The 25997-nt window shown below is 40.1% G+C and overlaps 1 protein-coding gene and 1 long non-coding RNA gene across 5 annotated transcripts; both read left to right on the top strand.

Moving 5' to 3' along the window:
* Window positions 1-1009: 1009 nt before the first annotated feature.
* Window positions 1010-23164, top strand: si:ch211-236l14.4 (SITS-binding protein). Of its 3 annotated transcripts, none has more exons than XM_025909494.1 (11): window positions 1010-1330; window positions 1620-2070; window positions 5240-5411; window positions 14270-14477; window positions 14649-14799; window positions 16844-17041; window positions 17509-17777; window positions 17859-17995; window positions 18409-18530; window positions 20299-20478; window positions 20595-23164. In XM_025909494.1, exons 1-11 carry the CDS (start codon window positions 1326-1328, stop codon window positions 20766-20768), a joined length of 2067 nt encoding a protein of 688 aa, XP_025765279.1. In that variant the 5' UTR covers window positions 1010-1325; the 3' UTR covers window positions 20769-23164. The 3 variants fall into 3 exon arrangements, with proteins under 3 accessions (XP_025765279.1, XP_005471072.1, XP_025765280.1); XM_005471015.3 differs by having other exon boundaries at window positions 1408-2070; XM_025909495.1 differs by lacking the exon at window positions 20595-23164 and having other exon boundaries at window positions 1408-2070; window positions 17859-17991; window positions 20299-20435.
* A 146-nt stretch (window positions 23165-23310) lies between these two features.
* Window positions 23311-25904, top strand: LOC112847583 (uncharacterized). 2 transcript variants are annotated; one of them, XR_003221214.1, is made up of 3 exons: window positions 23311-23567; window positions 23701-24155; window positions 24477-25904. It is a non-coding gene; the product is annotated as an uncharacterized LOC112847583 (long non-coding RNA). The 2 variants fall into 2 exon arrangements; XR_003221215.1 differs by having other exon boundaries at window positions 24474-25904.
* The last annotated feature ends 93 nt before the right edge of the window (window positions 25905-25997 follow it).

Raw genomic sequence — 25997 nt, 5'->3', positions numbered from 1 at the left:
ACAAAGCACTCAGTAACATTTTGGGTACTGTATCGTAGAATGTTGGTTAAACGACTTATTTTAAGTGCAAGCTGTTTTCACATGCTGGAATGCAGATCATTCACAAAACAAGTGACAGTAACAGAAAGAGCAGAGAAAGGCACATCTGGATGTAAAAGCCACAAGGTCATTTAATCATCACCATGAACTTGTTTTGCATTGTCTGCTCTGTACTGGCTTTTCTTTTTATGCCATGCATTTATTTTAATAGTCTATTCTTATGTGTGGTAGTTTTTTACATATGTAACTAAGGAGGAACATCAAGACCAGCATTTGATATTTGATTTTTGATGTTTTTTATATATTCAAAGTATAGCTTTTTGGTATAACTTATGCACATAATGCATAAAGGAGTAGGTTTACTGTAATGTATTTGTTTTGAGCTATATGACTTTGGCCCTGGAGATACAGCAGAGATGTGTGATAAATAACAGGTGCCTCATTTCATTTTGTAACCAGCAAAACTAACAAATTGTCAAAAACCATTTTAATCCCTGCAAAGTCTGTAGAGCCAGTCAACAAGTGAAATAATTATTTATCATTAAAAACAGAGAAAAAAAAACTTCTTTGGCCATTGTGGTAGTGAGCCCAAAGATAATGCCCACCCACCCCCAAAACAAAACAAAAAACAACGACAAAAAACCCACAAAAACAAAATGACATATGTATATATATATATATATATATATATATATATATATATATATATATATATATATATATATATATATATATTTATTTATTTTTTTTTTTTTTAATTGCTTGAAGCTTGAATAATTTGAAAACATAATTGATCCTAAATGTTTGAAAGCTTCTTTCATGATTTCACCATCAGTCCTAGACATTACCCTTTGCTTTTCATTGAAACACCCGGGGATCTCATTTGGATGAGGTATGATATGTTCCCCGACCTTGCCATTTCCAATAGACGCTCCTCGCCGTCTACCAAACCAACAGATGACAAGTGTGCTCAGACTTTACGCATGGAGAGCGCAGGGAGAGTCTGGGAGCACGCATGGGGGTCCCTCCCTTCCAGGCTGCCCGTGGCCTCCTCACCCCGGCGGGCACCTCCGAGACTCTGCCAAGCCCCCTTGATCCCCTATTTCCCCCTCTCTACCCTTCCTCTGAAGAAACAACCCGGCGTTACGTCAGAAAGTGCAGGACAAGCAAGACAGCGTCTTAGGAGCTATTCGTAGGCATTGCTGCCAAACCCGACTTGAGGCTGCCTAAGAGCTCACTGCACCTAATGCTATTTACAAATCCAATCCTTTTAAAACATCAGCAATATGTGGTAAGTCCGTTATTCATTCATATCATTTTATTTCTGCGCTGGGCTTTTTTTTTCTCACAGCTTTCCTCACATGACAGGTCTCTGTTGCCGGCACAATTGCGCAAAAACCCAAAACAGCAGTGTAAACCGTGTAATGATAAAGAGTAGGATGGTTCACACTGTAGCTTCACTGAAAACACCATGACATGATGAAGCAACAGATGATTTTGACGCTCAGAGATTTCTGCAGCAATTTTACTGTTTGACTCTTTGCTGATCTCAAAAACAACATGCCCCACGCTCGAAATAGGAACCCTAGCCCCATCCCAGAGGTAACATGGGATACGGGATTGAAGGAGATGAACGAGACCTGGAAAGGAGCGATAGCCTGTCTCGGGGTTGCCGTCTTCTTCGTAATGACCATCGGGATCATATACTGGCAAGTGGTGGACCAGCCCAACAAAAACTGGATCCTTAGGGGAACTTTCAGCGGACTGATTTGGGAGAGAAAAACCCACTCGCTGCTCATACAGACCCTGACTGAGGATAAGACCTACGTGGAAATTGACGTCGGGAACGTAGGGAACCCCGATATAGAGATTCCCTTCGTGAGGAACCTGTGCTGGCTCAATAAAACTGAGTTCTGCTATACCTGGGACTCGGTGGCCGAGGTGAAGATCTCGCTCGAAGTGAATGAGGATACGGAGACGGAGTGTTACAGCATGACCTGGGCACCGGTACACTGTCATGTGGAGCTGAAGGTAGTGTTTCTCTTAATGTGCACACGAAATACACAAATCACAGCAAAATGTGGAGTGCAAAAGCACTTTCTTCAGGCTAGGAACATCAATGTCCCCATTTGTAGTTTGTAGTTTGCGGAATGACATTGCCTTGGTTTGATGACAGCCTATTTCTGGTGCACAGTGTGCAACAATTTATAAGCAGGTCCCTTTGCAAAGTAATATAAGGCACTTTCTCCGTCAAGTATATATTTTATATCAATAATCAAGAAGAAAAAATGTATTTCACTTACAATCTGTTCATATAACTTCTTAACGCAAAACAGATGCTTTCAAAATGGTAGAAATCTCCTTTTAGAAAAATAATTGGAGAGTTAAAGGTGTTTCTTGCGGCATACGTGATTAATGATATCATTTTCAAAGTGCAATTCTGGCAAACGCCAGATAAATGTTTTAAATTTGTATAAATGTTTTAAATTTAACTGGATGTTTATATCGATCCCCAGTGTATAGCCACGAAATTATGTTAAATTACATGAAACAAACATGTGCACATACAGTGTTCTTTTCCTCCTTTTTAAAATGTATTTATCTGCATATTTGTCACGCTTGGTACTTGTTTCAGATAATCAAGCTAGTTTTACAATTTCACACATTTCAGACAAAGATAACATGAATAAATGCAAAATACAGTTTTTTCCACAACAAAAAAGTTGTGGAAAAAACAGCTGGTCAAGAGATCGTGGCTCCAGAGTTGATAGTTCGTCTTGTCTCGGAAGGTTGCTGGTTCGAGCCCGGACTCCGACAGTCTCGGTCGTTGTGTCCTTGGGCCAGACACTTCACCCGTTGCCTACTGGTGGTGGTCAGAGGGCCCGGTGTCGCCAGTGTCCGGCAGCCTCGCCTCTGTCAGTGCACTCCAGGGCAGCTGTGGCTACAATGTAGCTTGCCATCACCAGTGTGTGAATGGGTGGATGACTGATTGTGTAAAACGCTTTGGGGTCCTTAGGGACTAAGTAAAGCACTATACAAATACAGGCCATTTACCATTTACCTGGCCTTATGTGAAAAAGTAATTGCCCCCTAAACTTAATAATTGCTTGTGTCACCCTTGGCAGCAAGAACTCCAATCAAGTGTTTGTGATAAGTGGTAATTAGTCTTTCACATCACTGTGGGGGAATTTTGGCCGACATTTCTCTGCAGAATTGTTTTAATTCAGCAACATTGAAGGGTTTTTGAGCATAAATGGACAGGTCACACCAAAGCGTGTCAATCGGATTAAAGTCCAGACTTTGACTAGGTCACTCCAAAACCTTAATTTTTTGTTTTTTGTGGTCATTCGGAGGTGGATTGGCTGGTGTATTTTGGATCATTCTGTGCTTGAGCCTCAGGGAGTGGCTGGACAGTTTCCTTCAGGATTTTCCGGTAGAGGCTTTCTAGGAAAAAGGAGAATTCAAGGTTCCATCAATAACTGCAAGTCATCCAGGTCCTAAAGCAGCAAAACAGCCCAGACCCTCACAGTACCATGATCATGTCTGACTCTTGATAGGACTTTCTTTCAATGAAATTCTCTGTTATTTTCAAGCCACATGTAACAGGATGCAAACCTTGCAAAAAGCATTTGTCACATCAGTTCACAGAACGTTTTGCCCAAAATTTTGGGATTGCCAAAATGGGTTTTTTTGGCAAATGCAGGATGAGTCTTTGTGTTCTTTTTGGTCAGCGGTGGTTTTCATTTTGGAGCTCTCCATTGGATGCCATTTTTGTCTAATCTCTTTCTTATTGCTGAATAATGAACACTGACCTTAACTGAGGCAAGTTAGATGCTATTTTGGGTTCTTCTGTGATCTCCAGGAGGAGTTGTCAGTGCACTCTCATCGTAATTTTGGTAGACCTGTCTCTTCTTTTTCAGGTTTTCTCCATTTGTGGATAATGTCTCATTCTGTGGGACTAGAGTTAGAGTAAGAGGGGCTTGTTTGTCTAATGTTAATTTTTGGGGATAATCTGAAACATAAGTGTGACAAATAGACAATAAATAAGTAAATAAATAAATAAGAAAGCAGAAAGGGGACAAATATTTTTTCAAATCTTTGTAGGCGACTTGTTATGCTTCATTCCTGTCTCTTTCTAAAGTCATTTAAATAACTATACCGAGTGGAATATGGTTTGTTTTAAATCTGTATTTATTTATTTTTTAGCTGCAAAGTACTTACTGTACTTTCCCCTGCCTTAATCGTCAGAGGCATTTAACTGTTGCAAAGTTTGGGTAGGTTAATCTGTCCCCACTGGAACATTCCTCAACTTAACTCCCTGTCATGTGGTGTGACTGCTCACAGAAAATCTTCTAAACCAAAGTCACATTTATTTTCATAATTTCCAAAAATCCTGCCCAGAGCCTCTCAGGTGACTACTTGGCACCTGTTTTGAAACTGCTTAATGGAGCCCAGATTTGCTGATGTGAAAAAATAAACTTAACGTCTGCATATTTGTCTCTTGAAGACAGAATGGAAGCATTTGTTTAAAAAAAAAAAAATTCTTTGACGCTCAATCCCTGCATTTCTTGCACTGATATACCAGATGTAACCTTAACTAACACTGAATTTCAAATATTACATTAACTCATCCACTCAAAAAAACTCTTAATACACTGCTTTTATCGATAATGTTATTACATTTGTAATTGTTTAAATTAAAGTAGAATCCAAATTTGAGAACAGAAATGAAATTTATTATGGACCGTAAGTCTCCTAAAACATTTAGATGCTCTTAAATAATTCGTTCTTGAGAGTTGCTGCCTTAATGCATCAACTGCTGTACTTCTAATTTCCTTATATTTACCACAGAACAGTGATGACAACGAAAAGCTTTGTGTTCTATTCTCTTTTCTTTTCTTATTATTTTGTCAAATACTGACAAAATGTTGGTGCCCTTCAGTGAGGTTGCTAAAGTGTTTTAAAACCAAAAGAAATTTTTTACCCTCTCCTCACAAACATTACTCTTTCCATTCTTAATTCAGCTACTATTTTAATAATACATGGCTTTTTTTTAAAGTTAATTCAATTAGTTAATCACTGTTTTATTTTTGTATTTTTCAGTATTTTCTTGTATGCAAACATTTCACTCTGATTTTCTTTCCCTTTTCCTTTTAATGTGTGATTGCATGTATATTTGCACATGCGTGTCTTTATTCAGGACTGCTTCTCAATGGCCAACATATCCTGGTACGGGGGTGCCAGTGTTCGAGGCCAGACTTGGCCGATCAACGATCAGAACGCCACGATGCAGCCCTTTGTCGTCAGTGATCTGAAGGACAATCCCTCTGGGTTCGGCTCTGCCCTGGAGCGCTACTTCCTTGGCTCATCGGGTAAGTGGTCACTGATGGGATTTGCTCCGATCTCATCGTTAGAAATGGAATTAGAAATCTTCTCCACGGCTATGTTATTACAAGAAGAAAGATCTCCTCAGTACGGATGTTGGCAGTTTGCCACGCTTGCTATTGGTGCAGCGTTAGAACAAGAACAAGGACTCTTGAAACTTGATCCCACATGAGTGGGTATACCATGTGTGGCGTGAATCCCAGGGAGCGAGGGAAGCCCTGTGGATGTTGTTGTGTTGTCCTACCCTTTTCAGCCCCTCATGTAAGCATTTATGCTTGAGCTGGCAAAAATGGTCCTGAAGCAGCATCCCTAAAACACACACAACATACTAGATAAGTTGGCTTCCCCATAAATATAGTGTAACATGATGCTGGCTGTGGCATGTCAGTTTATTAATTCAGAGATTAGACTACAAAGGCAATCAAGCCACCTATAGCATCTTAAATTAACTCTTAGGAATACCAGAGTAATTGTCTTTTGTTTCTATTAAAAGAGCAGGTTGGATGGAGGCCCTGCTGACTCTTATAACTCACCAGGTTATTTTGAGGGTGTTAGATTTTATCCTCGGGGGTAAGGGGGGAGAGGCAGGGGCTGCTAGCGGATGTGAATGGTTAATATGACTGATGAAGAACGTCTGTGGAGAGTGTGTGCATGTGTGTTTACTCAAATCAAATGGACTATGGAGATTCAATTCGTCTTTGTGTTAAGTTGTTTTCTGAGCTACTGCTTAAATAAACTAATCTTTGTTCCTATTGAATTTCGATATCAATCTGAGATCATGATTATTATTATTAGCACACTGACATTGTTCAAAAAATCTTTAATATTCACATATTCTCATTTCTACATGCAGGCCTTAGGTGTAAAGTGAATATCTTTGAGCTCTGTAAATGTCTGGTTTAGTGTTTAGCTGTGAGTAACTACAAAACTCAAATCCTAACCTGCCACAGGGAACACAGTGACATCACCCAATAAAGCGACACAAACAATCATCGATAATGACTTCACTGATGTTTAGCACTAGCTTTACTCACATTCATTTACATACTGATGGAACCGCATGCAACCGCATATACACTCATATATCTTTTGCTATGTTATGTAACAGTGACAGGCTTCGCCAGAGAGTCACATGACTTAAATCCCTTTTCCACCTTGTGAAAGGATGCCAGTAATTATTAGGACCCCCGTAACCCTTTGTTTATCTGCTTAGCTTTCCACGGAGAGAAAAACACACATGCACACACATGCAGCCAGAGATAGCACGAGATCCCAATGAGATCAACTGTTTATTTGTTGCCAAGTAACCTCTCACAGATACATAGTCCCAAACATAGCAAACTGATGCTCAGCAATGACAATGATGCCTGTTGGAGCATTAAAGGTATATTTAACATGATATTCTGCTTTAAAGTTCAAGGATGTCTTTGTTTGGCTCCAGGATTTGCATAATGTGCACATTAGGCCCGAGAGAAAATGTTTTTCCATGATCAAAGACATATTGAAAGTCATACTTGACTGCGTTCCTGCTTTTTCCTATAGGCTGGACATTTTCCAAGCATTTCAACACTTCTCACTTTGCTTTAGGTTGCTTTCAGATATTGGATGCCAGTCCCACAGATCACAAGAACATAAGTTTCATGTATTTTCCTTATTTGCCAACAACATAATCAGTCTGATGTGTGATAAACTAGTAGCTTCTCGGTCCATTCAGTAAAATAAGTAATTTGTGTAGCCTACAGCATATTTCATCACTAACAAGGGCTTTAACCTTCAGACTTGTGTGGTCCTGTGCTGCAAGTAGAAATGTTACACCTGCTTGAACTGCAACAAAGAGCTTTCCTCTCTCCTCTCTGTGTAAACTTGGTACATTTGTGAATTAGCAGCCACTTTTACAAAAGGCGTATGAGACAGAGCTTCAGAGGCAGTCCAGTGATGTATTGTGCTTTACTGTCAGAACTGACAGGAAACGGACACCTTCTCAGACCACATCACATCAAATGTCAGACAAATCTATCCATCCATCCACCCATCCATCCAGCCAGCCAGCCAGCCAGCCAGCCAGCCAGCCAGCCAGCCAGCCACCCAACCAGCCATCCAGACATTCATTTTCTTCTAGTAATGGAATTCAGGGTCATGGGGAGTTGGAGCCTATCCCAGCTGTCATAGGGCAAGAGGTGGGGTACACCAAGGAAGGATCAAAAGTCAGTTGCAGGGCTATCACAGAGAGACAGACATTCATTCACATTCACACTTTGTGTCAATTTAGAGTCGCCAACCAAATCATCTTGCATGTCTTTGGACTTTTGGAGGAAGCCAGAGTACACAGAGTACACACAATGAGAACATGCACACTCCACACAGAAAGAAGAGGAATGCAGTTAATATACAGTTATGGTTTAATTCCAGTGTAGTTTGCATAATCTATTCGTAACTACCCTTTATTTGCATGACCCCTGTTATAGTTTGTCTACAAGTTCAATTTACATTTATATTTTGTATCAAATGTTGCATGTTACATGCATCAAAATGAATTTGTAATTGACGATATCCTATATAAGCTGCTCCGGGCAAAATAACAACACTTAATTCTCATCCATATAGAAAAAGCATTTTGTCAGTCTTCATAAGCTGCATTTATCTTCCTTATCTGCCCAGCAGCTCAGTCAAAAGAACCACATGATATCTCAGATTAAAATGCAATGTGATTATGGCTGTGAATAAGGTCATTATAGTTAACCAAAACCAAAGTAGAAGCGTGAAAAAACATTCCAGTTAACTAAAATAGACCTAAAAAGCTAGGCTAAGTGTAAATGAAAATAGAGATAAATTCAAATACAAAGGCTTTGGGATGACTACATTAATAAAATCTGCTGCTTTAACATTATTATGGCTGTACTCTCACATGTATTCCAGTGTTATTGAAGTCGAGACACTGACAAATACCTGTCATACTATTAAAAAAATAAGCAAACTCAGCCTGGAAAGAAGCCAGAACTGAACTATAAATGAAATGCAAATAAAAAAACTATTAAAAATTCAGCTATAAATCTTATAATGTGTTTGAGTCATAACTGCTTTATTTTTATGGATAATAGTATTGGGACAGGAAACAATTACAGAAGTTTTTATGGAGAAGAAAATCCACATTCATGTGTGGATATCATTATAGAGATTTGTGGGGTTACGCAACCGTGTGAAAGTTTAATTAGAAAAGTGATTTGTTCCTGCTTTTTTTTTCTCTTTTTTTTTTGCACTCAATCAAGTCTAATTGAATGCAGCTGGAAAAAAATACTAACAGAAATATAGAGAAGAAATTATATCATATAAAACGTATTCACTGGTTATTAGCATGCACAGCTCCTCACCCCTTTCCCAGTATTAAGTTTCTTCTCAAGAAAAGTTGCCTTTAAATCCAGCTGTCTACACCAACACTCAGCAAACGGTGGTTAGAACAGTGCTTCTCAAAATGAGTCAGCTGCATGCACACAGCACCGTATGCAGTCATAAACACACAGTACACACTGTTCGCGTGTATTTGAAATGCACCGATAAATGTGTATTGTAATGTACAGTAGAGAAAAGCTGGTATGCATTATCAGTTCTCAGTTTCATTTTGGGGTGAAAAAAAGAACTCCAGTGTTGTTTTTTCCTAAAACCAAAAAAAAGGAAGGAAATTCTGGGAAGGCAGTATTCCAATAGTAATTTTTAAAAAAGTAAAGCAATAGCCACATGTCTTTACTTTTGGTGAATATTATTTATTATTAATGGACTGACAACACTTTCATCTGAGCTGCCTTCATGAATCTGCTTTGGAGGAACAAACATACTGCAGTTTTAACGTAATATTAGGCTTCACAGCTGTTTGAACCCGCTGACCGTTGTAAGAGTCCTGTCTACACTGACTCTAGTTAGTCATAACTAGAGTTATAAATGTTGTGGGCAGTATAGAACTGTGGCTGACATTACTAACTTAAGAGGACTCCTGGGGATAGTTAAAGACCATGGCAGACAGATTGAAATATTTGTGACAACAGAGCATATATGTACGGTAATTGGTGATATTAAACGCAGAATCAAGAAGAGAGGTAAAGAGTAGCAAAGTAAAGCCAAGGCGGAGAAACTGGATGAAAGAGATACAGCATGCCACCATGCAGCAGAGTGACATTTGAGAGCGTTTCCAACTGGAGGAACTTATCATAGCCACACCTGTCTTTATCCATTCAAAAACACAACTGGACTAGTAAGAACAGATTAGCTATTAGCAAAGTAGCATCCTAGATCACATGCATTATAATGGATAATTAAGCAGAAGAGCTACAGCTAGAGGCTCAAAGGCTTGACATGGGAATACTGCATGTGTTCACAAAGATTGTTATTGTGTGCCGCCTGTAGGCTTAAAACAATACTAAGTAGACAAACCAGTAACAGATGAAAACTGTCTCTTTATTTGTGTCCTAAAATAACAAACAAAATGACATAGAATATAATATAATGAGATCTTTAGCAGTAATGGGAATACAAGTGGCAGAAACGATTATTTGAAACACATTGATTTGAAAGCAAAGTAGCCGTTTTTGTCCCATGTGTGACTAATTAATTCTTTGAAACACGGTAAGATTTATGTGTAAAATAATTGTTGGATGTTGGCACACAAATGAGAGGTGAATTATTAGCCAGAAATTCTATTCTCATATATAAAAGACTTCATTTTTCCATGGCCTGTATCCAAATGCTTTGTACTGAGCGGAGACATGAAGTTTGGCTTTCATCGTGAGTTCTCCAACTTGTTATTACAAACGAAAGTTCAGAGCAAACCTGTTAGTTTTTTTAAAATGTGATTGTGTAACTACTTTAAATTTCCCCCTCCTGTTGTGCTCAGCCAGCCAGTAATTGATCTAGTGTTTCTTAATAGATTTTTTTTTTCATGAAGAGAAACACACAGCACACGCTTTCTCCAAGATTCCTCGCAACAGCTTTACAACAACTCTTTAAGATACTACACCACTTCCTCCACATGCACACGTGACTTCTGTCTCTAATATAACGGAGCTTTATGTTGACAAGGGATAGAACAGTTAAAGCTAAAACATGCTTCCATTACTCAGTTTCATGGAAAGCAATAGAAGAGGAAGGAAGAAAACCACAAAAGAAAAACAGAGAATTATCAACATTTTTTAATGTCGTTCACCAATCTTAATGCAAGGCATCCACAGAAAAGACATTCTGAGAAAGCATGGACACATTCAGTGGTTAAAAGCAAGTTAGTGAAATGTCTTCTATAAGCTTTTTACAAATGTTTTGGAAATGCAAAGACTAAATACACTCGCTTTCTCCTAACCAGTAATTGAAAGCACAAATCAGGCTTACCGAGTACCAAAGAGTAAGAAATCAGACAAGAAATCTAGCTCTCTTAGCTGTGTTCTTAATTTTTACTAAATATCTTCTCGTTGGAAATGTTTTAAAGATTATTTTCTTATTTGTTTTAAAACCAAACCGAGATCAAGATGCCAAACGTAGGACACTGCTCCAAAACACTCATCCGCGTTGCTCAATAGGTCATGACGAGGTCCCTGGGCAGCTGCCCCGAAACCTCGACACTCCCGGACAAGTAAGATGTGAAATACTTCAAGAATGACACCGTTAGCCAGCTGAAGCTTTGTTAAAAGCAAGCTGTCATCTCCTGTATGAGAGAACTACTGAATGAAAATCACCCCACAACATTTTCCACAGTTGATCTCTTATACTTTCCATGAAGGTCAACATGCAAGAAACAGAAGAAAGACTTTTTAAAGGGTGTAACAATGGGACAGCTTCTCTTCATATAGACACGTAACTTGTCTGTGGTTGCTCAGGTTAGTTCCCTTTCCTTACTTTAACCCTGAGCTTTAGCGAAATCTTTGTTTAAGCGAGAATGTCCCAATATGAGTTTAAACGGTTTGCTAACGTCAACACTGAAGCCAAACAAAAAGTATTACATCGCCTCTCGCAGTTTTTAGAGTTTGTCTAATCTAATCTGCTGGTAGTGAAAAGGACACATCTGAATGTTTGTACGGAACACAGTGTCTCACCCTTGAAACAATAAAACTGATTGATGATAGGAGTAGAGCAGAGAGAACCTCTTTAGTGTTTCATTATTTCTTCAATAAGTGGGATTGGAAATTTACTACAATGGCAATGTCCCAGTTTTGTGGCCATCAGTTTCTTGAGGTTGGGCACAAAAACTAAATTTCCATTGTTAAAGAAGTACATGCCGAACACACACAAACTCACACACCCGCACACACAGGGTTAGTGTTTGAATGCACATTTTTATAACCCCTAGTCAGGTCTGTGTGTTTGCACGGTTGTCAGAAAGAACAGTAAAAATATGACAGGTAAAAGAGTGCAGTTCATCTGGTCCACAGCAGCAGGGAGTCAGACAGTAGCGTTTTCCTTCAGACCAGCACTCTCCAGGATCCTAGACGCCACATTAAAACCTTACCGACCCTGGTGAAGGTGCACAGGGTCACCTCTGCTACCACCTACAGATGTTGAGGTCAGACTGACTGAAAGTGAGCAAAGAGTCTTTATGGATCTATAAGGTCAGCACTGTTTTTCTTGGAAAGCTGCAGTTCCACATTGAACGAGGTGTGCATGAGAGACGTGTGAGAGAATCCATGTATGTCCACGTATAGAAACGTCAATCAAATCTGTACAGCAAACTATGTAATCTTTACATTAAGTGATGCCTTGAAGGCGAGAGCATATTTTCCACCAGTCACAAAATTTTACTTTTTGAGAGCTGGTGAAAAAAGAAAAAAGAAAATTTATTGGATTTTTGGAATTTTTAAGAAGCTGCTCTAAAAACTTCCCTCACCTCCTGGGTACACCGCTATGGGAGCAACTTAAGGCTTCAAATCTTGTTCACTTTCTTTAAAATGATCATAAATCCCGCTCACATACGTTGTGAACAAACAGATATGATGCTTGCCTGCGTCTTACAGAGCGTAATAAATAAACAGGATTAGAATGACTTGGGGGTTTTTTGTTTTTAAATGAGAAGCTCCCAAACAGACGACAGGATTTGGTATACTTAACTTTCAAAATGCACATTTAATCCGAGATGGAATAACAGGTACAGCAGCTTGGGATCAGCTTGTCTCATTTCCTTGAGGCTCTGCAGTGTCATTTCCAACAAAAATTAATTATGACTTGAGAAGGCATGCTTGCAAATTCAACTCCATTTTCCACTCTGTATGCACTTTAGTAAAAGCCACTGTTTGCAGCTTCAGCACCACATTAGTCTACGAGGCTTCTTGCTGTCTGGTGTAGTCCTTTTGCGTATGTTTCCACTGCTTTCTTTCCGCTTCCATCCTTCTATAAATCTTTATAATTTTCTCTGCTAACCACATCATACACCACCATACTCTTTCAAAGCACCTTTGCCTTATCAACTTTCTTCTATCGCGTCCATTCAACTCCTTTGTTATTGAAAATATTTCTGTATGTCAGAAATACATAAAATTAAATGTTTATCATAAATATTTCCTAAATAAAATCTGCATTTATCTGCCATTTATAAATTTGTAACAAACACGTGGATGTTGACCTAATACCTTGTGAGAGGCAGCTGAGGTGTTACCAGTATCTCTTTGACATTATCCATTGCAAACACGTGGGAATTACCCTGAGGCTGAAGGCTCCTCACAAGGCTTTTAAATACTGATCTCTGAAACTATTAATCTGATTATAAACTGGTACACGAGTATCCCGCCTGCTCCTGGTCCCTGCTTCCATGAGAACAGTAAGCCCACTGAAACTAGAGAGGGCAGCTGAAATGAGCCAAGGTCTCACCAGTTTCTCAGACTGTCTAATCTGTTCATTGATTGGTCACAAATCTTAAAACCCAGTTTGGTTACTTTGAGCAGCTTTTGCAAAATCTCAATACGAGGTCAGGGTCTATGTTAATGGCTTATTAGATGGGACAGAAACATTGCCAAGCAGAGCACAGAGGAACTGAAGGTTGTTAAAGCTGGGAGGGAGAAGGTGGGAGTCAGGTTAGGGAAGAAGTGGTGAGGGTTAGGGTAACCTGAGATGAATGGGGCATTCCTTCCAGGGCAACTACATCTGCAGACACAATTTTCAGCTACACATAATCTTGTCATTATACATGCCATCTGATGGACTGTATGTGTATACAGTAGCAGAAATTTAAAGAGGCTCCCTTTACTGCAAGGTTTTAGAAGGATAAAGTAGACAAAAAATATTTTGCAGTCTTCAATGTTTCTGGTAGGTTTTGTTATTCAGAGACGGAGCATGCACGGGACATTCAGTGCTCGTGTTTGCCCAGAAGCAAGCGTAATGGACAAATAAAAAATGTTTCTAACCCTGCCCTCAGTGTCACTTTCCAGGCTACCTGAATCTCATTTCACTGGTCTGCAGTGTAACCTACCTACTTAGAACTTGCCAGCAGTTTCAGGGTAAACTCATCCAACTGTGTGCTGCTATATCTCATTCTGGGGAGTGTTTTTCTTACATCTGAGTGGAGCAATATCAGCTGACACAGGCTGCACTCTACCTCCCACAACACTCCATCCGTCATACTCATACTGGTCTCAGTAACACTCATGCACTATGTCATATAAGTGGAATTTGCAATGGACTGTCTTATTTGCGCTGATCTCTGCCTCTTTAAATCATAACTGTTTGAATTATCTGACTTTTCCTTCGCATGAGTGTATGACCTGGACTGTGACTTTATATTGCAGCTGTTTATCTGACATCCTTAAATCAAGGTTTCATCTGACAAGCATAATGTAAGCTAATGACCCGCGCCCATTCCTGTGTGCTTCCTACCATGCAGGTGTCACAGTGCTTGTATCTCCTGACATCCCCCTGCAGCTCGGGCTGGACAGCAGACAGCAGTTCTGCCTACAGTCACTTCCAAGTATGGAGCGGCTCCCTCTGCAGTACACTGTGTGTGTGGCCCACAATGTAAAAGCTGCTCACCAGGAAGCAGTGCAACAGCTCTCGGAGCACAGCAGGGAGCTGCCCAACATGAAAGCACTGCGGTTAGTTCAGTTTAGATTTAGATTAGACCAGATGTAAATTTCACTCTGCTTCACTTCTGGTTATTATAACAGTGGTACACTGGTGTGGTTGGTGAGCACTGATTGAAACTTTACTCTCGCAAGCCAACTGTGTTTAACTGTTCCAGTCTGATCCCTGTGTGTGTGCCACAGGCTGCCATTCTGGAAGCTGCTTGCCAAAGTGGACTCAGGGCCGAAGGTGGAGAGGGAGATGAGGACTTTCTCGAATCGTCTGAAGAGACACCAGCTGGGGGAGGGAGTCATCAACCTCAATGAACATTCCACCACCCTCATTTCTGATATGGTACATGATGCAGACACACACTGACTACTGAGCTGTGCTGTGTCTTCTCCCAGCCTTTAAAGGCTGTGACAGAGTTAAGTTTTCGTTATGAAAATATTCTGCAAAGGCAAACCCAATCAGGTGGGATAAAAATCCCACTGGTTAAACTGTTTAAATGGAATTACCCCATGAACAGGATTTAACAAATAGTAGGATAGGGATTGGTAACACACTCAGTGTCTTGACAGTTTTTGCAAGGCAGGTGTGAGCTTTCATGTTAATAAATAAATTGCAAAAAATCAGCACTGCATTATAAAAGATTGCTGTTTTCAGCATTTTCGATCGCAACCTTTGCTTTATCGCACTGAAGTGGACATTCCTGGCAGTTCACACACAAGCCACCTGCTGCGGTGCTGCTGTCATTTGCCATTGCAGTTATCAGCTCATTGGAAGTTTTGCGGACGCAGGCATCAGTTGTATTTAGCTTAAATTTGTATTTAAACATTACAAATATCCTGTGTTGACCTTATAGCTGGCTGCAGGGGCCATGCTTTATGTCCAATTCTACTAGTCTGTTGATACAAGGTCTTGAAATGAGAAGCCAGTTCATGGAGTTTCTATTTTTATTAGAAGCTCTCTTCTTTTACTAAGCCTAGTAAAGTTTATGTTAACCCGGTGACTACAACTAAAATGTGTATATTATTCTTTTTTCATTCATCTTCATTTCTTCCCCTGCATAGCTGCAGATTTTCATAATCCACTGCTTCAACCACAGAGGTAGTAAATCTGGTAAGAGTTCATTGGTCAGAGGCCGACAACTGGTCAGAGATAGAGATGAAAGAGTTTTCTTAAGTGGATCTCCAGAGCGCTGGAGGCAGGAAACAAGGGAGGGAGGACAGGTTCAGTGAAATGTTACAACATAGAAATACAAAAGACAGATTAGGTTTATTTTTCCATTTTCTTCTTTTTTTTTTTTTTTTTTTGTTGTTTTGTTTGTTTGTTTGTTTGGTTTTTTTTGCTTAACAGAACTTAGTTCCACAAAATGCCGATCAAATCTTCAGGACACTTTGTGATGCCTTACAGCTTGTAAATGGGGCACTCCATCATCAAATATGCTTTCAGACATTCATGACTTATTTATCAATATGTTTGTCTGTTCATTGTGATACCCATGGTTTTTGTTATAGCTGCACATACATCCAGTTCCCTTCCCTAAATGCTATTGCAAACTGCCTGGTAACGACACCACCGGACCACAGTCAAGTGAATCCGTGTGAACACCTGGTGATGTTCCATTACAAAACAAATATAGTTGAGAGAAGACAAACAGAGCCTTTCCTAATAGGTATTAGGTTGCTCTGAGTGTGGTAACTGCAGGATGGCAAAGAATTGGGTATGCTGAGATTTGAAGGGACCTTAGCCAACTAGAGCAAGTAATCCCAGCTCGATGCTGAGATATGACCCAGACTGTACAGCAGAAGACCAGGCAGAAACGCAATCGCTCCATAAGAGGCTATCTCCAGGCATCCTGTTATATACGTACACACTGGCAATGTTTCCATTGCATCTTCAGGAGGTGTGAAAGAACAGAAAGACAGGAAAATGTGAAGAATAACACGCAATCATGATGGATGGCTTTATTCGGTGAACAACAGTTTACTAGTTTTCTGGTAGAATAAAAGCCTAGAGTCTGACACATTATTTCAGTTTCTTTGCATTTTACTTCTTTCTGGATTTGAAAAAAAAAGCAGGAGAAATGAATGGTTAGTGGTGGTGGTGGGGGGGGGTCTAAGAAATTAAACAATATGAGCTAATCTAGCCTTTCTTCCCACAGCTATTTTACATCCATTTTGTTTTGTTCCACAGTTATGTAATGCAAAGTCTCAGTTTGACTCTTAACATCTAATTTCCAAAGGACTCTAACAAATGTCAAATGGTTCTGACAGAAGTTGCATTCTCAAAGCTACAATTCTGCAAAGCAACTTTGGAAAGGAGTACTCGTAGCACTGTTAAACTATTAATGCAGTTATTTAGAATTGTTGTCTGTCTCTTTGTCCCTCTGCAGGACCATGACTACCTCAACAGCAGGAAAAGGGGGATGTCCAAGAGACTGACCAGGGACCTCCCACTTGTCAAGCTTCTTAACATTTCCATCACCATGTCCCCTTTCCTGGGCGTGGACACCACACAGTTCCACACCTCCCTTATTGATGGCACTGAGGCCTACTGGCTCAGTCTCCCTTCAGCCCCTCAGGGACAGCTGGTGAGGCATGAGAGGCACACACTATCATATTTTAAACCACTTATTTGCGTCCACAGTAGTCCACATTTGAACTTTTCTAGCTGAGATTTATGTATTTTCATTTAGTTTGTTGTTGTGGGATGGAGTATAAAGAACCCACCACATTCTCATTTCATGCTAAGTACAGTTTTCCCTGACAGTGAACTTTCCTCACCCTACTAGAACAGTCTATTCGGTCAAACATGAAACCAGACAGAGATTTGGGGATATTTTCCTCTTGCATTGCAGACTCTCTGCATTAATCAGTTCCAGTTTGATCAAATTAAAAAAGCAATGCAATGCAAATGCAATAGGACTAAACCAGGAAATCTATAATTACAACAGCAGTTGCACTGCGGTTTATAATTAGTCAATTATCCACAGAGAAAATAATAGCAGCGTAAAATAAACACCAATTAGAATGCAGTTGCCTCTGTCCCTCTATCCAGATCCCTGTGATGAGTCAGTGGCGAGGAAAGTTCTGTGTAAAGCTGAACATCACAAATCCAGGAGCAGTGAGCTGGTTCCTGGACAGGGTAGGAGCCCTTCAAGCCCATTTAGGGATGGAGTACATCATGCTGGAAGGGGGCGAGGGGAATCTGTTTGAGGAGCAGGCACTGCGGCCACCACAAGCTCTGGGTGGAGACAAGTACATCAGCCTGCTGGCTGACCTGGCCACCAGGATAGGAGATTCCACCATTATGACTGCAGGGACACGGTAATCTGTCAGCTAATGCACAATGACATTGCTTACCGTAAGGCACATTTGTGTTTATTAGGACTTTTTTCTGTGTCTCAGATCCAGTTACAAGCCACTCTTTGTGAGGATGACCCCCCTGCAGTCTGATTGGAGCCCGATGGGTCTTAAGGCCATCATTCCCAACCTGTTGCACCACACTTTGCTGGGATACAACTTCCTCATTCCTGATGCAGTAGGTAATACGAGAACCTATGGGTCCCTTTTTTATCACATAGTGATATTTTTGCCTTTTTGTGAGAACTGAAAAAAGCGCCTGATTAGTGTTCCTTCTGCCCATAGAGCTGTCAGTAACACATAGGCCTGATATAATTGCCCTTAGACTGCCGTGAAACATCTTAAATTGTTCATTAGATATGAGGTATGAGTTGTATCAAGATGATTTTAATACAATGTTATGGCCCATAATAGCTTCCAAAACACCATTAATTAATATGAACCAGATCTAAAACGATAAATTGATCTTTTTCCCAAATAGAGAAGCCAACTTACATCATATTGCGTTGTCTTAAATCTGCAAATTAAAAAAGCTACACGAGTATCAAGTACCCACTGTTTAACTGGTTTTTGTCTTTTCTCTGCCTCTGCACAGGTGGCTCTCTGTCTGGAGACCTGGTCACAGATGAGGAGTTGTTCATCCGCTGGCTGGAGATTGCAGCCTTTCTTCCTGTTATGAGCTTCCACACACCACCCTGGATCTTCGGGGAGGGCCAGGTATACTACCGGTCTGCCTCGTGTAGCCACCCGGCAGCAGCCTGCGTTGGGTGCCATTACAGCTGTGTCATCCGCATTAGTGACAACCTAGCAGGTTCACATTCTGTTCATGACTTGCTAACCAGATTTTTGCTGGTGAAGATTTACTGTGGAGAGATCAAGTGTAGTGAGGTGTGAATGCTGCCAATTAGATGTTCTAAAAGGGGGTGGGAGATTATCCTTCGTTCCCACATGCTGCTGATGAAAAAGGGACATTAGAGAAGTGGTTCATTGGCCCAAAAGCCAGCCCTCAATTTTGAGGGTCAAGCACTGAGAAGTTCCCACCGATTCTTTTGCAGAGGACTGCTGAGACCTGATCTATCAAAACTCAGATCTGACTCTCCCCTCAGCAGGAGGGGCAGGACTGAACCATGTCCCTCTCCGTGGGAAATGAGGAACACACTATTCACCATGCACAGCAGGAAAACAAAGCCTTAAGTCTCTGATGACAGGTATTGATGCTTTTGACAATGTGTTACCAGAGCTCAGGTTCCTGAACAAAAAACGCTTTATGCTTCTGCAGAGGAAGAAGGGTAATGCCCTCCCTAACCCCCTTCCCCTCCCGCCTTTCCTCATCTCATTCACCTGTGGTTACGAGTCCATCTGGTCTGAATTACAATCCCTATTCTAGATTTATGGCTCGCTCTCACTCTCAAGGGCCACTTCAGCAGGAATGATAATGAATTTGAGGACAAGTCTTGGAAAAATACTTTATTGTGGCAATTAAGATTTCCATGAGTAATTGACAAGTGTGACAGAGTGGGAGTGATCAAATGAAATCTTTTCCACTAGGAGGGAGCTAAAGCAGCAAAATATATTAGTTGTGACTTGTGTTGCGTGACAAAGATAAAAATAGGCCTTTTGGACGGCGAGGCGTTTGACAGCAGCAATGTTTTCCATTTTGGTCTCTTGCATGGTCTTCAGTTTATAAACCCAGATGAAGTGAGAGCGGGGAGATATTTAAGTTGAGATAGAATGTTGCATTGCCCATGATAAATGACTTTTTTATGGACATTTTTACTATAGTTTTAAATGTGGTGCACCTTTATTTCCAGAATGTGTGAGACTGCAGTCGGTCACAGACAGGTCACAGAGGCAAATACGTTGGAATCGAATAGCAGCAAAACCTCAAAGCCACACACATGCCTGGCTTCTCAATTAGGGAAAGATTCACTGAAACCAGTGGCTCATTCCTACAAATGGTCTCAATCCCAAGTCATAAAAATACATTTTTTATAGAGGCGGTCAAGTTTTGTTTTTGTCGTGAGACTCTGAAGAGGATGTGACCCTTCCAGGAATGCTGAAGTCGTTTGGGCAAAGGGAGAAAGCACAAAGACTTTGGCAGAGTTAAACCCACTAAGTCAACAATGAGTGACTGTTGAGTTGACTCTGCGTGTAGAGATGGCACAAATGTCCTTAGCAGACCTCACTGTCAATATTTTTCTTGTACTGAAATCTTTGCGGTGGATGATTTAGTTAAGGAAAGGGCTTTTTTGTCACTGGTTTCAGTTACTCTGTTGATCCAGATTTCTTGAAAATAGATTCTTTGGCTGAACAATGTGAAAAAGGCCTAAGTGGTTCTGAATAAAAATACTGCCCAAGAAAAAGGCAACAATGGATTTTAATTAGATCGTTATAATCCTAATTGTTTTCTTTTGGGTTTTTTGTTTTTCTTTTTACTGTAATCCACAATAATGTTTGTTCTCGTGTCTCAACTGGTAATCCATAGGTGCTAAACCTAACTCGGAACTACCTAACAAGGCACCAGAGGGATGTGGCACCGCTGATTGAAAAGTATGCAGAGGAGTGGCAGGTGACAGGAAACCCCATCTATCGCCCAATGTGGTGGCTCAATCCAACAGACTCCATGACCTTTACCATCAATGACCAGTTCCTCATTGGAGATGAGGTCAGTTAATGGAGCTCTGATGATGTGGGATCTAATGCACTTGGCATGTTTTAGCAACTTCAGCCGTATCCTGATGTCACACATGTGCAATCTCCCTTATACGTATTTATTTTCAGGTCTTAGTGGCACCCGTGGTGGAGAAGGGGGCAGTGCAGAGGGATATATATTTACCTGACGGGGGCTTTCAATGGCAGGACAATCAGAACGCACGGGTGTTTGACGGGGGGACGTTCCTGCACGACTACCCTGTCCCCTTGACGGAGGTGGCTGTTTTCTTACGGAGAAGCTGACTCGGATGACTGTCCCACAGAGTCACATGATTTATCCTCTTACTGTTTTGAATCAAATTCTTTTTTTAGGTACTTGTGCTGTTCTTAACTTGCACTTTTCTACTAAAGACCATTGACCCTGCCTCAAGCGCTGCCTTGAGACGATTTGTAGAAATATATATGTATATACATTTTTTTTTATACTTGCACTTTATGGTTCAAAATATTTTTTTTCCTTTATGTTATTTGTCTTCTTTTCATTTGTTTTTTTTTTTTTAATGCTGAATGGTTTTACCTCTTGGTGATTTGTTTCTGGACTTTTTCATCCACTCTGCTGCTTTTTTTGTTTGTTTGTTTTCTTTTTTTTAATGGTTCCGGAGAAGTATGTGTGTTTACATACTGCATTTCTACAGTCTTTAAATTTGTAGCTGCTGCTGGCTCTCTTCATAAGGAGGAACAAAACAAGCTCCTTGTTTGCTTAAAAGTATCTGAATTTCTCAAGAAGACCAAATGAAGATGCAGAAAGACAAGGAAGACGGTTAAAAGGGCCTTTTGAGAGAAGCACTTACTGGCGGGAAATTAACACAGGAAGCTACATACAAGCACCATGGTACTATATGTCTCGCTCACTCTATGGAAAGGCTTTTACTTGAACTCATCAGGCCAAAGGGCCGATGTTTTATGAAAGATGAATGTACCTCAAGTAACGGATATTAATTGCTTTACAAAGTCATTAGACACAGCAGCCTATCACCCCATAGTTCATATTCTTAGAATAGTTTTCGCAACATACCACTCTGTAGGACATCCATGAATGTCCCTTTGTACTGTACGCTGATGAACTTGAGGCCAAGCCACTTTCATCGTAACTTTGCATATATTTAAATTTTAGATTAGAGTTTAACCTGCTGTAGCAAGGGCTTTTAAGTGAGTGCCTCTTTCTTTACTGACTGTTGATGTGTTCTTAAAGTGAGCCGAATTAAGTTGTAAAGACAACCTTGCTGATGACACCACATGGGTGAAAAGCAGATTTTGTATAAATACATGTAATCAGTCACTTTTTATCTGATAATCTGACTGTGATATCACTCCCATTCATGAGTATGAAGCCACCACTAGCACCCGTGAGGCTCAGGGAAAGACTTTGGACCAGGTATAAAGATAGTTTGGTCCAAAAGATGCAAAATCTGACTTCTAATTGTGCTAAAAATCCCTCTTTTTGAGATTTCTCATTTGTCTATTCTGTACAAAAACTGAAATGGAAAAACAAAAAGTTGTATTTTTGTTATTTCTTAAGCCTATTTCACTGAAACCGGTAAATTTATTTTCCAATTTCTATGCAAAAGTTGAGTGTCTTCAGTTTATAATTATTTGATAGGAACATATGATTGATGTGCCATATGATGGTACTTTTACCTACTACTACTCTCACCATAAAAATAAAGTACAAAACTTATATTTCTCCAAATGTTGAGCCACATCACATAAATACAATACCCTCAGTTGTAAGCATACCATGTTTGCATATGAGAAATTGGCTGTTTGGAGAGAAACACAGTATTTGTGAAGGACTCACCTGAAATTGCTGAAATTGTTGAAAGCACACAGATGCAGAGGCCCACCTGACATAAACCTTCATGAGTAATTCAGTTTCTGTCCTCATGTGTACCATGACATAGCCTATTCTCTGGACTATCTTTACACTTCCATCGCTTTCTTGAACCCAGACTTAAATGAGACTGATTCTATTTTTTGATTATGTTTAAAATCAGTCCAAGAAGAGACATAATCTTTATACCCTGAAGCTCGGCTCTATATAGTCAACTGTCAGTGTTGCTTTTTTTTTTTTTTTTTTTAAATCAATTTGTTCCATAAAGGAAAACCTTAAATGGCAAACAGTGAGGATACAAACTCTGGAAACTTACCATTTATCTCAACCAAATTGATTGTGTAACTTTGATCTAAAAGGTTTACTGTATCAGCTCAAACACTCAGGTCTAATGAAGTTTCCTATCAGATCACCAAATGTCTTAGTGCAACGCAGTATGTTGTGAACACATTGACGTCTTAATCTCTCCTGGGGCAGAATGTACAATGGACACACTGTGATTTCCCATAGCCCTTCATGTGAGGAGCTTTTCTTTTTCCCATTATATAATGCTGTTATGGAATGCTTTGGCAGGTTCATGTAGGAGTTGCAGGAAAAGCTTTGTTGTGTTATTCCTTCCCTCTACAGACTGAGTGAGCCATGTGCCTTAATATGCCACAAATCTGGACGACACAGGTGTCTAGATTATTGCAGTATCAGCAATGACCGTAATACAATGACTGTGCCATTACAAGTGTTTTTCTCCCTTCTGTAAATCAGATAACATAGAATGACAAAGTTGCAATAAAGTTTACATTTTCTTACTTAACTTATCAAGTTTGCATTTACTTCATGACATACTGGAGGCCACATTCAAGTGGAGTTGCCAGATTTTATTTATTATTACTTCAGAATTTTTAAGTTCAAATCCAATCCTGAAGTTTGCACATTTTTTTCTGTCTCCATGCTGGTTTGTGTTTGACTGTGCAGGCAGTGGCACCAATCAGGCACATCATTATGACTACTAACAGGTGAAGATAATAACACTGATAATCTCTTCATCATGGCACCTGTTAATGCGTGGGATATATTAGGAAGCAAGTGAACAATTTGTCCTCAAAGAAGAAGCAGGAGGACTTGTCCAACTTGTGCTTCTGGGGTGTTCCTGGTCTGTAGTGATCAGTATCTATGAAAAGTGGTCCAAGGAAGCAACAGCAGTGAACTAGTGACAGGTAAGTGGACATGGAGCCCATACTGACCCCTGTCCACCGCCAAAAACACCTACAATATGAGAATCAACTGGACGCAAAGCAATGGAATAAGGGGGTGTGGCCTAACAAATCACATTTTGGAATGCTTTCGTAGGTTCATGTAGGAGTTGCATCACATGATCAGCCAGTTATGGGTGCATTGCATACCTGGGCAATACACGGCACCAGGATGCACTATGGAAACTGTGGCAGTGTGATACTCTTCTAGGAAACCTTGCGTCATGCCATCTATGTGGATGTTACTTTGACATGTTCCACCTACCTAAGCATCATTGCAGACTTTGATTACAACCGTTCATGGAAACGATATTGCGTTCTTCTTTCAGCAGGATAATGCACCCTGCCACAAAGCAAAAATGGTTCAAGAATGGTGTGAAGACCACAACAATGACTTTGTGATCCAGATTTCCTATAGTTCAACCCAATGGCTGGACAAACAAGTCCAATCTATGGAGGCCCCAACTCGCAACTTACAGGGCTTAAAGGTGCAAGATACAAGATACCACGCACATCAGCTCCAAGGGTCTAGTGGACACCATGCCTCAATAGGTCAGGGCTGTTTGGGAGCAAAAGATAAAACAACATAATTTTAGGAAAGTGGTCAATAGATTTGTTTTTTTTGTTTGTTTGTTTTGTTTTTTTTACATGCCAGGGATACTGGGATATGCTTCAAAACCACAAATAAAAATAAACAGAATAATAATAATAATAAATTAATTTTACAATAATAAATATGTAAAATTAACACTTTTCAATTTCAGAATTCAAATGTATTATTTTTTAAAAATGTCTTCCATGTCATCTTGCACATGCGTGATCTTATGCCCTGATATTAACCCTTTACCCTCTTTCTTCTCCTCATGCCAGCAGGTCTATGTCTATATCTGTGAGCAGATACTGACAAATAACATCTGCGCTAATTCCACGTAAACCTAATAAAAGTTATTTATAACCTTGGCGAGTATGCGGTGGAAGAGATTCTCAGGGGACTCACATTCAGCCCAGCCTCCACTGAGCTCCGTTTCCTTACCTTCCTCTGTTGCTGCCACTTGGCTGAGCTCCACCTTGGGGCCCCAGTCCCGGCTCCTTTAGTGCAGTTAGACAGGTGCAGCTGAACGGAGACATTCAGAGTCCCTCCAAGCCGGCCACCGAACTCACCATCTCCGTTTACACCCGCACTTTAATCGCTCAGATTCATGTGGCACTTTTTAAAATCTGGGTGCAGTTCTCAGCCAGATAAAATTCACAAGACATATTAGTATGGCTCCATGGTTTGTGAGGTGATGAAGATACAGTGTTAGAGACTTGAGAAGACTCTCCTCCAAGGGACAGCAGAGGTTACAGAGTTAATTTCTTTTATAAACCTTAAAGAACCTTTAATATAAAGTTCCTTATTTTCAGTTACTAGACAGTTGTTTCAAGAATTCAAGTTGTGTGTACAATAAATCAATTTTTTATATGTTCAATATTGATCCGTCATTCTAAACAGATTTCCCACCATCAGTTCCAGTTTAATGCTAATTCACAGAACAATAGTACAGATCCCGCCAGAAATCCTGCGGTCAAAGACATCCACCCTTAAACTAACATTTAGCAGGAGGTCCAATTATTTATTTATTTTTTTTCCTTGGTCAGTGAATCAACATTTAACATTCAACCCAATTAGTTTGGGGCATAACCAAGCCTTATGTAAGTTGTTGAGCAGTGCAGGAAAAACAAATTGTCCTGCCAAAAACGCAAATCATGAATGACACGAATGATCTACATACGGTAGCAGCAATTAGAACAATGTTATTCTCTGCTGTTAACAACTGCCAGTGATTACCGCCAGACAAAATGGAATCATCTCTACCCCTGCATGCATGAATAGCTTATAAAACAGGATAGGCAACGCTGGCTCCCCTCTTTTCTTTGAGGGTGTTTTGGCGCAAGTGGCACATGGTGACAAGCAGAGGCCACAGATCTTTCTCAAAGTCTACTTTTAGAAACTGCAAGTCAAGGTTTTAGGTTTCAATGTCTGCTCCCGAGTGAATGGCTTTTCCATCTTGCCAATTAGGTGTACAATTTAAAAGCTTGTTGTGCGCAAGCCAGCGGTTAAAGCTTCATGGTTTTGTAATCGATTGAGCGAGGGTCTTGTATTATCAGCAGAGAAGAAAGTCCTTCTTTCATTTGTTAGAATACTAATCAGACATTCCTTTATGCACAGGAAGTCTGCACAGACTTTATGCTTTTAAAAAACACTTTTGAAAAAGACAAAGAAGTGGCTTTGAAAGCAAAATCTTTTTTTTTCCTCATGAAAAAAAGTTTTCTTGGACGGGACAGCTGGGACAGTTTTCTTGGACTGAGGAACAAAGAGACTTTGGGAATGGAGTCGTGAAATATCAGTCCAGG

Source organism: Oreochromis niloticus, linkage group LG7 (assembly GCF_001858045.2).
Source record: "Oreochromis niloticus isolate F11D_XX linkage group LG7, O_niloticus_UMD_NMBU, whole genome shotgun sequence".
Lineage (NCBI taxonomy): Eukaryota > Metazoa > Chordata > Actinopteri > Cichliformes > Cichlidae > Oreochromis > Oreochromis niloticus.
The sequence above is the reverse complement of the archived record's forward strand: the minus strand, read 5'-3'. Positions and strand labels throughout refer to the sequence as shown.